Genomic DNA, 12464 nt, shown 5'->3' on the forward strand with positions numbered 1-12464 from the left:
TTTCTTTTTTCTCTTGCTTATTGGTGCTATGAGTTAACTCCTAGTCACGTGTCATCCCAAAAACAAAACTTCTTTTTTAATACAGTATGCTTTATAGATATTGACGATAAAAACAAGTTTAATTAAAAGCACAAGTCTCTCTCAACCTGCAGATCTAACTTCCCATATTTGGATGTTAAAATATTCATAACATCTCATTACTAGTACTAGTTTTTTTTTTTTTTTTTTTTTTGGGTTGGTATTTGGTAAACATAATAGTACATATTAGAAATGATGGAAAAATATTCCAAAATAATATAGTTTTGTCTCCTTGGCACTGCGAGATCATCTTCCCCCTCTCTTTCAGATACATTTTTCAACTGATCATTTCACACAGGGCCACTGCCCAGACACTTCTCATATTTTATTTTCCACTCCAAAAGAAACAAAAGAGAGAAATAAGAATTGTTTTTTTCGCAAAGGAAAATCACATAGAATTTTCATTGAAGGGATTCCGACCATATTCAATTTCTCTACATCTTACCTCGTGAATCCACCGTCGGTTTTGCTCTTCTCATTTCCTCCTCATGTTTGGATTTTTATTTTGTGGAAATCGTTTTTGTGCTTTTTTCCCAATCTGGGATTGCATAATTTATCTAATATAAACTTTGTATCTAAATTAAATTTGTCTGTTTTTGCCAATTGGGATTTCTTGGGAAGGAGGGACGCTGTTCAAAATTTGGATTTTTTTAATTAGATGCTGGTGCATTTTCATCAATTGGGTTTTCTCAAGTTTTGAAAATTTTTAACTGGGCAGTGTCCTAAATTTCAGTTACATTCTGGCATTTGCTCCAATTGAGCATCATCAATTTAAGATCTTTAAAAACGGGTTGCATGAATTTGAGAAAAGACTGCAACTTTTTATTTTTTTATATGCTGATTTTTGAGATGAAGGATAGGCTTCAATGATGAGCAAGGTTAAAGAAAATGGAGGTTAGATCAGAGAGTTTGGGACAGGCAAGGCTCGAAAAAGAAAAGGGAAGTTTACAAGGGGGCCAAGTAATCCAGAGAACAAGGTTACAGGTCTGGTTTATAAGGGTATGCTCAAGCATTTTGATATGGACCTGTTTGGTTCAGCTGGTGGCTGTCGGCGAGCTGTGGCATCCCCGTTTACTAACTGGACTGTCAAGCCGGTTCAGTGGAGCGTCTACATTGTCCTTTCGTGTTGAAGATGCTGTGCCATCTCCTCCCATTCTTTTGCCTGCCAGTGAGTTTCTTGAAAGCTCCAAATTCATTTCCAGTGGTTGTTTTATGGTGGATGTGCATTTTAGATTGCGAGTTTGATAGCATATTTGTGGTTTTTACATCATTTTGGGATAATGTGATCGGTATTTGTGGTCTTAGCTCTTTGTCGGTGATGTGAGATCTGCTGGACGGCGTGGAAATTCATATAGAGTTTCTGTGGAATAGGTTTCTGTTACTGTTTGGATATGCATAAAGTAGTGAGTGACTAGATGTCAGATATTAACTTCAATGTGGATGATTGATGCTTGATTCATTGAAAATGTTTATCTGTACACAGTATTAGACATAACCTAGCAGTGGTAGGAATCCGTCAAATTTGACAAACTTAAGTAGAAAATTGGAGAAAGGTGGTTGTAATTGTGTAATCACGGAATTACAGAGTTGATTATTTTATCTCTATTGAATTCAGGGACAGATGGGCTGTTTGGTTTTTTCTGCATGAATATTAGTTTGCCTTTACAATGACAAATAAATGGCAAGCTCTAAATATATAAAAGGTGCTGTGTTTTTTCTTCTGGATATCTAATTATTGTTAGTTGTACATTTCTTTCTATCCACACCTTACGCATGGAAAAGATGGCCTTTACTTTAGCAACGAAACAGGCCAACTCCAAGTTTTGTAGTTTGTGCTTATTACAGTAGCCTGCAATTGAACTTGTTTGCTATTTCACCAACTTTTGGCCTTGTTTTTGCCTCCTTTACTTGTAATAGATTTTCTACATCCCTTTTGCTTCTTTGGAATGTTGTTATCTCTTAAAGTTGGTTTAACTCTTTAAGACACTATATAATAAACTGAATTTGGGTCATTGATCTTCATTTAATTGGCTTAAAGAAGCAAAAAGAAGCTTCTTGGCTTGAATTTTCATTAAGTTTGTACTAATGAAATTTTAAATGTTCACATCTTTGATTCTCTGCCTTCATTTGCTTAATTAATCTTATTACTCACCTAAAGTGCTAGGTCAACTTAAGGAACCAGATTGAAGAGGTACTGATGATATACTACAAATAGTACATAATGGCCTCCAAATGACACACTAATCATACTCCCCTTCCCTTAAGAAAAAACTCTGAAAGCTATTCTTATATGCATTCTTTTAACCTTCTGGTTGTAATGTAAACTACCTCTGAAAAAGCTGCTCTCTTCTCTCTCTCTCTCTCTCTCTCTCTCACCCTCTCTCATGGCGATATATTGTTTAAAGATGCTGAGGTTCTTCCAACATGGTATATTTTTTGGAACCTTGATCGATGATATATGTGTGTGTGTGTGTATATATATATATATATATATTTGAGAGCAAGAACATACTCAATTTGAGTTCATACAAAGTAATACGTGTAATTACTTTGCATGATAAGCTTGAAATAAAGGATTTGTCTTTCCTACGATGCAATGTGCAGAAAAATTTTGTTTGACATTCAGATGTAATTTATGTAACATTCATCTAAACGTGCTTATGTAGTAAAAAGTTCTTACACCTTTGGTGTGGTAAAGACTAAGTGTAAAAGAAATAGTAGACTTGACTTTTCAAATTTGGTCTGAATATTTGGTCATTTGTTAGACAAGTAAGTAATTGATTTCTCAAGCGGAGATATATATGATAGGTAATGGTAGTCTAACATGATGTGGAGTTTGAGTGTCCGTGAGGAAAACAAAGTACCAAGTGTTTCTTTCAATGAGTACCATGGGGATAATAAAGTCACATATCCAGCCACTGTTAATGTAATGAAACATATTGGATTGCTGTCACAGGGATTATAAACCACTGTTAAGTAGTAAACCTATAAATACACTAGTGGCACATGCAGTTTTATGTTTATTGTCCATGTTGCTGCGTATAGACAAAAGTAATTACCTTTTGACCATTAATGAGCAAATGATGTCTGTCAGTCTTTGCAAATAAGTTTTGCACATACTGAGAGAGGAATGTGTGTTTTTGCAGGAAATTATACAAGTAATGGTTTTCTTAAAGTGTCTTGCAATGGCGGCTTGAATCAAATGCGCGCTGCGGTATGTATGGAACTCCTATGGTTTCTGTTGCAGTGGTCTTCTTATTGTCTAGTTACTGACTTAGTCAATTTGGAATGCTAGATCTGTGACATGGTAACAGTTGCTCGGCTTTTAAATCTCACTTTGATTATTCCAGAGCTTGATAAGAAATCATTCTGGGCTGATCCTAGGTACTTCAGATTTTATCCAGAAGTGGTTAACTTGTAGTAATTCAGAAGCATTTGGATCTCTATACCTCCATTTCTTTCTGTTATAGAAATTTCTATGGTGTATAACTTGCAGTGATTTTGATGACATTTTTAACGCAAGACACTTCATTGACTCATTACGAGATGAAGTTCGGATTATTAAGAGATTGCCTAAAAGGTTTGGAAGGAAACTTGGGTACCAAATTCTACAAATGCCTCCTGTTAGCTGGTCAAATGATAAGTACTACTTGGAACAGGTTTGTTTACTTTGTATTGTTACAAATATATCTTTATCATTTACATAATCTGGATGACATTTCTTTTCACAAAGGTAGACAGACACCTAAATATGCTTCTTATACTTCTATAGAAGAACCCATGATCAAACTTGGTGCTTTCATTTGAACATGCAGATCTTACCCTTATCTGCCAAGTACAAGGTGATACACTTCAACAGAACAGACACTCGACTCGCAAACAATGGACTTCCTGTTGAGCTTCAAAGACTCAGATGTCGTGTCAATTTCCAAGCACTTAAGTTCACCCCTGAGATTGAGGCTTTGGGTCGAAAGTTGGTGCGCATTCTGCAAGAAAGTGGACCGTTCATGGCATTGCACTTAAGATATGAGATGGACATGTTGGCTTTCTCCGGTTGTACCCATGGATGCACTGAGGAGGAAGCTGAGGAGCTTAAACGGTTGAGGTAATTGCTTGTTGAATTTGATGCATTATTTGGATAAATATGTCGCTGGAATTTTTCTCAGCATAAAAAAATGGCAGATTTTATTCTCATTGACTACATTAACATGATACAGACACAATCATCCAATGCTGGATATTCTGTTTAGTTAATGGGCGAAATAAGATTCTTGTTGCTCAGTAGCAGACACATGTATCTATATCAGGTCTTTTGGCCAGAAACATGAATACTGATTTCTTAGGAAAAGATCCACTAGGTTATCTCTCAAGCTTTGTGCTTGAGAGACGAGTGACATGGGTGCTTATTCCAGATTAATTTCATGGATTTCTACATAATTGGCGGTTGCAATGACTAAAGCGATTGCTATTTCATGCATGATTAAAAGACATGGTGTACTCCCTCCCCTCTCCCCTCCCCTCGTCCCCTCCCCCAAAACAAAAGTTCTGAACCTAAGTAGGCTCTTGGTTCACCCTGTCACCTTGTCTGTTTTCTATTATTGCTATCCTGGAAGATGTAGATTGATGGGTGAGTAGAACTACACCAGGCTTTTGGTTTACCCTGTCACTTTGTCTGTTATCTATTATTGCTATCCTGGAAACATAGATTGATGGTCAAGTAGACCTATGATCGCATTTTTTCACACAATTCTTTTCTTTTTTAAATTTCCCATTGACATCACTTTGTCAGATCCGAGTTTTGGACCAAGGGAGGTGGGTTGACTGCAATTAGTCCCATGCTTCCCTTGCAAAGATGGGGTCTTTTTATGCCAGGTCTCTTAGAAGACTACTTTGTGGTTATATGATGTTCAAACAAAGTGTGAAGTATGATAAAGTTAGAAGAGACAGAGATTTGTGGAGTATTAATTTTTTGGTCCATAATTCCTTGTTAGAGAACTATTACATCATCATGTTTTCACAAATATACGTCGAATATGATTTTCAGGTTTATGGAATTTCTAGGCTGTACTGTGGTTTCAGGTATGCATTTCCTTGGTGGAAAGAGAGAGAGATAATATCTGATGTAAAAAGATCTGAGGGCTTATGCCCTCTTACCCCGGAGGAGACATCATTGATTTTGAAAGCATTGGGTTTTGACAGAGACACACAGATATATATTGCATCTGGTGAAATATATGGCAGTGCAAGGAGACTTGCCGCACTAAGAACTGCATTTCCCAGGATTGTAAGTGATTGCAGACAAGATCATCTTTCACTAACATGTTGTGCAGTGAATATTGGGCGTGCTAAATTCTGTTTCTCCTGAAAGCTTATTAAATGATGGAGTGTCACTAGAAAACTTCAAGTAATAATTAAGAAGTGGGCTCAGCGTGGTAATTTTTCCAACCTTTTTTTGGATCTTGGGGGCTGGTAGCTAATGGGTAAAATCTACGCAAGTAGATTGTTTGTCCATTCGGAGTGCATCTACATAACCAAACTAAAAATTCCAAATAGTTGGGAAACAATTGATGTACAAATCTCATCACTGTTACTGCCCAGCTTTTAATTTTCCATCCCAGAATGTATACTTAATCAGTGACTGGACGGTTCCACTTGATCCTTTGAATAACGTATGTAGAATGGTCCTATAAAAATAGCTTAATGTTTGGATTGGTGCATGTACTATATAAAATGACTTAATGTTAAAATGACTTAATGGTCCTATAAAAATACCTTAATGTTATTTCCTTGAATTCCGTTGCTATTTCAATTTCAGGTGAAAAAGGAGATGCTGTTAGATCCTGAAGATCTGCGACAGTTTCAGAATCATTCATCTCAAATGGCTGCCCTTGATTTCATTGTTTCAGTGGCCAGTAATACATTTGTTCCCACCTATGATGGAAACATGGCAAGAGTCGTGGAAGGTCATCGAAGGTATATGTTTTACAAATTATAAGTGTTCTGGAAGCCATTTTGGTGTATCAGAGCTCTTAGCACTGTGAAAGTCCCTGATTACATTTTTGGCAGGTATCTGGGTTTCAAAAGAACCATCCAATTGGACCGGAAAAGACTTGTAGCACTATTGGATTTGCATCAGAATGGGACGATCTCATGGGATGAGTTTTCTGTTGCTGTGCGGTTGGCACATGAGAGCAGAATGGGACAGCCTGCACGTCGTAGAGTTCTTGTTGATAAACCGAAAGAAGAAGATTATTTCTATGCAAATCCGCAAGAATGCCTGTGCGAGGGAACAAGTTGTGATGACTTATTAGGCCCTCGGAATTCAACTGTAGTCCGATAACATGTGCCGCCAAACCAAGCCTCAATTTGTGATTCAATTCCAAGGGTCCTTGCTAGACACCGTGTGAAGAAATCATGGTGTTTCAGTTAGCAAAGGCTTGGGATCATTAGCATTCATCCATCGAAAATCTTTCAAAAATCAAGAAAAATGTCAGACTTGTCATGGGCATCAGAGCGGTGTGTTCATACATGGGGAGCTTTGTAAGAAGCAGCAGAAAATACATAGAAATGAAAAGGAAGGTTTAGAAGTTCCACTTGGATTTTAATTTTAATCATTCTTTTTGTTCATATGTAATTGGTTTTTTCTGATGGTTATTCATGGGATCTTTCATTGTTTTAGCATAAGAGCTGCCAGCTGAAAGCTAATTATTCATGTGTTACTATTGATTAGTCAACAGGTGCCATTTTCGGCACTTGTCTGATCAGATAAGATGGTAAAATCGAGGCAGTGAAGGCCTCTTAGATGGTTGTAATCAATAACTACTCCAATACCACTGTAAAATTCCCAATATGAGCAAATTTGAGTGGCTTCTGAGGTTTTTGAGTTAGTGTCTTTCTTGATGCATTGAGATAACTTAATCTTCCACTTATTTTGATGTTAACAAATTCCTTTCCACAACAATCAATTACGGAGGTTAAATGATATGAATCTGAAATCTATATATGTACTGTAACGTTAGAGGCAATAAAGAACAGGTCCGTTAAGCGTTCTCTTTGATTAACCCAGCCTTGATGTATCAAAGTTCCTTTTTCTCCATTGGATTGTTAAGCTAAGGGGTTCTGAATCTTTTTACTTATTCGAGGATGAAGAGGACTTACAGGTTGTTATGTAGATGCTAACTCATATCAGTTCGTGAGGAAGTACAGGCCTTAACCTATCTTTGCTTTGTTAGAGTTATAACTACCAATAGCAATCTCGTGTCCCACACTCCCAGGTTCGCAGGCAAGTGCATCTGATTCTAGAACACGTCCACATCGATTGAGGCAAACAGGTGTACAGATCTGTATCTTTAAACAATGTTCCTGCTAAATTTAGGCCAACAGAAGCATGTAAGATTAGCAAGTTCAAAATTTGGAAAACAGAAAGCTCAATCTCCAAGACCATCCTAGGATACGAGTGCAGAGAAGCTCATGAATCCGGACCACTTGCAGACAGTGGCGGGAGTTCAGATTATGAAATATGTGGTGACTGCTTTCCAGAGGATGATGATTGCTGTAGTTGCCTCCTGAAGGATTTAGATGCACTGCCAATGGTGTCCACTTAGAGATGCTCTGCTAATCCCACGTAAACTTGTGTCTGTGTCCTTCCCTCGCAGCATAATACATGAACAAACAAGAAAAGTTTGGGGGTGGCTGCTACCCTCTACTCCCAAAAGATTATCTCACCTTGCTCGCCGACTAGACCAAGATCCTTGAGCCTCCTTTCTTGGTAATATTCCAAGCCATCCAACTCTGATTCTCTCTCTGCAAAGATTTTGTCAATGTGTTGCAGTACCTTTTTCTCTCCTGCTCTTATCTTAACAGCCATCTCATGCCTTGTGCAAAGATTTCCTTTCTCTATTAGCTTCTCATCCTGCAGTTTACATCCTCATTAGCATTTTAACAACCTTCTGGTTGAAATATATTATTATGCAGGTCCAGTTTTCAAGACACAGTCAAAACACATAGACAAACTAACTTTGTAAGCCAACTACTGTCTTACAGACTACAGTCAAGAAGACTTTCATGGATCCTAGGAATGAGGGGACTATCATGTCCTATTAGAGGAAGAAAAGAGTATAGAGTACTTAAAGAAATAAAATTGAAGGATATGAGCTTGAGATTTTAGGACACAGGAAGACAGAGTATACAATCTATGCAAAATTCTGGAGCCTGTAAGCAACAGCAGTATACAGGCAGTTGCAACATCTCTGCATCATCCATAAAAATCTCATGCCACTTGGATCTGCTTTAACCGTGCTTCCATTTATTGCAATGGTCATATAGATGTTAAGAGGATCTGTTTTCAAATGGTATACTTTGGCAAACAACTATAACAGAATTAAATGAATGAGGGCAACTCAGTCTTCTCTGCTAGTCTATCAAAATGAACTCATTTCGGTCGTAAAGCAAAAGGACTTGCTCACCTGCTCAATGGTGGTGGGGTAGCCAGAAAGTGCAGATTTGCAAGCTTTTTGAACCACTTGACATATAAGCTCCTCATTTGCATGGCTAACAGGCAATTCAAGGTGACCCCAAACAGCATTTCTGAAAATTGATTCCAGAAGAAAAGCATCGGTTCCGCCAAGTGCTACAAGCCGGAGATATGGAAGCATAGCTGGTGGAAGAGGGCGATCCAATTTAACATCAAAGTAAGCAGTTTCACCTAAACCATTTGTCTCAGCAATATCCAGCTTGTCCCCAAAAAATTCATCTGACTCAGAAATTTCTAATGTTAATGTAAATGCATCACGATTTGACCCTGATTCAACGAATCCATAGTCCAAAGCCATATCAGCATTGCTCTTGTTTAAGTCATATTGAATGAAGACCTGCAGAATCAGAATGCCATTGTGTGGTTTTTTAACTTCATAGTTCACTTAGGCCCCGTTTGGGGTTGTGGTGCGTTTACAAAAAAAGCGCTTTAAGCACTAAAAGTACTTTTACAGTATTTGGTAACTAATTTCCCGTAACTTAAGTAGCCCAACTTTTGGTAACTTAAAAGAACTTGTGTCAGAAATCCTTCTTTATAAGCCACCGCAACCCCAAATGGGGCCTTACTCTAATTGGGTGAAATAATTGGTGACTTCACACTTAGCATTCTAACCAGTTGGAACTATTCACATATTGTACATTGTCAAAGTGCATTTATATCCCACCTCAACTAACTGAAGTTAGAAGAGAAAGGACCCTTAAACTCAGATCTCATACCTAGTTAGCTCCTAGAATGGTTCTCTTCTCTTTTGTTGTCTCATGTGTAAATGGTCATTGACCAATACACTGACATACAAGCAATAGAAGGTAAAGGAAATACTTATGAGAAAGACATACTAGGAGTTACAAGACAATCCATGGTATAACAAGATAAGTTACATATTCAAGTTTAACAAATTTAAGTGCCCATTTGTGTGTGTGTGTGTTTGTACAGATATCCCTGAGGCAGCATTTTTAACTAAGTGAAAAAGTATATATACTTTCAGCTAATAAACCTCACCTGTTCACCAGCCTTAAGGTGTAATGGGCTCCTCAGAGAAAATAGGTAATCCCAAGAGAAAAGACCTGCTGGTCCTCTAACTTCATGCGCATGATCTTCTGTGGTTACAATGTCACTGTGGTTGATCTGATCCATATACCAACTGTCTTAAAAAAATAATTGTCCAAGTGAACTCTATAAAGCTGTTGAAATTATGTTCCACATCAAAGGACTGAACAACTCAAAATTGTTAAGAGTAATAAAAGGGCCACAATTTGCTGTGTCTGATGTATTGACATTTACTCAATCCTCTATATCTGTTTTGAAGTCCTTGTACAATAAAGAAAATAATAATGGAGCTTCAAGATGCTAACAAGAGCCTTTAGGTTTATTATTGCATCTAAGGTTTATATTATCCTTTGTTTTCTCCTTGTATTTATCCCAAGTTTGGCATTAGAATTTTCAGCAACACACAGAGCCTTCGAGTGTGTGTATCATTTCATGTTCGTTTATAAATACTGTGCATTTTTGCTGGACTTCGAAAAACCATCACGTTTCCTCAGTGAGACATTTAGTGCATGCAACGTATGTTCCTAACCAATGAAGCTAAGCAAAGTGCAAATATTTGAGATTTTAACACAAAATACCACTAAAAAATAAAAAAAGCATTTGGTTTCAAGCACGTTCCAATGGTATATGGTATGGTTAGGATTTTTATCTGTTCACCAATTTTAACAACTATTTTGAAAAAGGATCCACCAGCACATGAAATTTGAAAGCAATTACAGCAGAACATGAATCTAACAATAGATTCAGGAGTTACCAAGTCAGCAAACGGGATTACAACAAGATTCTGATTTCGAAGCCGTGAGAATGCCCTTGATCTGAGTATCCCAAATGCCCAAAAAAACTCGTCCAAAGTTATAGGAGAAGGGAAAAGCTTCTGGTTGGGAAGGATTACTTCTGCTTCCACTTTCAAAAACTCATTTTGCACATACTCTTTCACACCTAATGTCGTGCTCAGTAGTTGTGTCCCTAAAAGACGAAGTAAAAAACAATTCAATCTTGGATGCAGAGCAAAATCTGCAACAAAATAAAAAGCTTCTTCAGCTCCTTTACTTTTCAATTGCTATTTTTACGGATCTTCATTTTGTAAACCTCAAAATCCAATCTTTAGTATATTAGAGACAGCAATTCGGGGAAAAGATAGAAATATCCAAAAAATTTCACCAAGATTTTTGTCCTACAAGAGAAATTATATGCCACAATCCCTATTGGTTCAGTTGTAGCACCCCTTGTTAATTGGTGCAAGGTGCAGTGCACCCCCGTCACCCCTATGTAAAAAAGCGAAATAAGGAAAACAAACTGGATTACCTTGAAGCTCAGCAAGCTCCTCGTCTGACCTGCACTGGATGAGCATGTCAAACAATAGGGATCAAAAAGACTCAATCTTGCAAATTTTCAAAAGCAAAAATTTTCTAAAAGAACAGAAAGCAAATATAGTAAATTTAGTTGGACCAACCAAAAAATAGTGGAGTCAGTAGACTGTGGAAGAATTTCAAAGTAAAATTTCCATTTAGAATCCTCTCTAGACTTTTCTGTGAGCAAGAATAGAGCTACAGCAATCCAAGGCTTCAAACCAGAACAAACGCTACCAATTTCTGAAGCTGCAGCTGCATCAGGATTGATCCAAAATCTCTTGGGAACCTCCAAAACGACCTCATTTTTAGCAATGTCCCTTGTGGCAACAAGGCCTAAGCCTTCTGGGACAACACCTGGCTTCACTGGAGTTTTCGACGAAACCACGCCTTCATCACAAAGCCACTGCCAGAATGTCTGTACAGATTGGGGAATTTGTGGGTCAGTTTTAGTCGAGAGAACTGAGGTTACAAGTGCTGGTTTCTTCAACTGGAAAGTGGGTTTTGCTTTCCAAAAAGAGAACTTTTTGGGGGGTGTTAAAGGGGAGAGAGACGGAAAGGAGGACGACGGATTGAGAGAGAAGAGATTGGACATTGCTATTTCTGCTTGTTTTTCTTTGGTTTGGTTCAATGAGCAGAGAGGCAAAAGATGAGGTTTAAATCCGTGGCAATTATTTATAGCTTCTGATAATGGATAATCATTTCCTTCTCTCTATTCCCCTTATCCCATTACCTCTTTTTCTTTTTCCTTGTTTTGGTTGAGCGAACTAAACACGCAATTCGAGCTTTTTGTCTTCTATACAACATAAGAAGGCCTTTTGTCTTCCACGGGACAATTCGAGCGTCTTACCATTCGTAATATACTTGAGGACCAGGGGAAGGTGAGGGTTGAAATTTGAGTTCAGAAATTTGCTTGAGACAACAGTTAAATCTTGCTGGAAGCCTACAATATAAGTTGCTAATTCGAGTTAAACAACAAAGTTAATATGTAGCTTTGCTTTTCTTATTTATTATGGTAACCATTCTTCTTCCATTTGCCATTTTCTTAACATCTGCCTTGTTCATACTTGGAAGAATTCTTTTACTCTATGATTGAGTCTTATTAATTTTCCAAGTGAAGCCTATAGCACGTATTAGAGGTTTCGTAACTGCAATTTGTAGTTCAATTCGTAATCTGTGTCCAGTTTCGGAGAATCATGCAACTCCGCTTGAAGGTGGGACAAGCAGTGATGGAATTGCGCAATGCTGAGTCAGTAGCTTCTATAATGCATCAGCAAAAGTTTTGAAGAAAACTTGGTACGAGGAAAATACACTTGCTATGGAGGAAGAAACTATTTTTCCACTTTGTTATCTTTCTTCTTGTAACACGCTCCATCCCTGCGCCCCTCTGATACACTGCAGACAGTTCTAGCTTTTTTGCTTCTCCGGAGTACAAATTTTTTCGTTTAAATAGACTT

General features: G+C 37.6%; 2 protein-coding genes across 3 annotated transcripts; one reads left to right on the forward strand and one right to left on the reverse strand.

Moving 5' to 3' along the window:
• Positions 1 to 213: 213 nt before the first annotated feature.
• Positions 214 to 6965, forward strand: LOC140037476 (rhamnogalacturonan I rhamnosyltransferase 1-like). 2 transcript variants are annotated; one of them, XM_072081556.1, is made up of 8 exons: positions 214 to 1246; positions 3225 to 3292; positions 3374 to 3462; positions 3575 to 3737; positions 3894 to 4183; positions 5140 to 5362; positions 5894 to 6051; positions 6145 to 6965. In XM_072081556.1, exons 1-8 carry the CDS (start codon positions 967 to 969, stop codon positions 6416 to 6418), a joined length of 1545 nt encoding a protein of 514 aa, XP_071937657.1. In that variant the 5' UTR covers positions 214 to 966; the 3' UTR covers positions 6419 to 6965. The 2 variants fall into 2 exon arrangements, with proteins under 2 accessions (XP_071937657.1, XP_071937658.1); XM_072081557.1 differs by having other exon boundaries at positions 216 to 1246; positions 5158 to 5362.
• Positions 6966 to 7371: 406 nt separating this feature from the next.
• On the reverse strand, positions 7372 to 11795 carry LOC113716731 (ribulose-1,5 bisphosphate carboxylase/oxygenase large subunit N-methyltransferase, chloroplastic). The gene is made up of 6 exons (XM_027241142.2): positions 11112 to 11795; positions 10964 to 10992; positions 10413 to 10624; positions 9611 to 9736; positions 8544 to 8948; positions 7372 to 7990 (listed from the first exon to the last, which is right to left on the reverse strand). The coding sequence occupies exons 1-6, from the start codon at positions 11600 to 11602 to the stop codon at positions 7781 to 7783; spliced, it is 1473 nt and encodes a 490-aa protein (XP_027096943.1). The 5' UTR covers positions 11603 to 11795; the 3' UTR covers positions 7372 to 7780.
• Positions 11796 to 12464: the final 669 nt, after the last annotated feature.

Source organism: Coffea arabica, chromosome 3c (genome assembly GCF_036785885.1).
Source record: "Coffea arabica cultivar ET-39 chromosome 3c, Coffea Arabica ET-39 HiFi, whole genome shotgun sequence".
Classification (NCBI taxonomy): domain Eukaryota; kingdom Viridiplantae; phylum Streptophyta; class Magnoliopsida; order Gentianales; family Rubiaceae; genus Coffea; species Coffea arabica.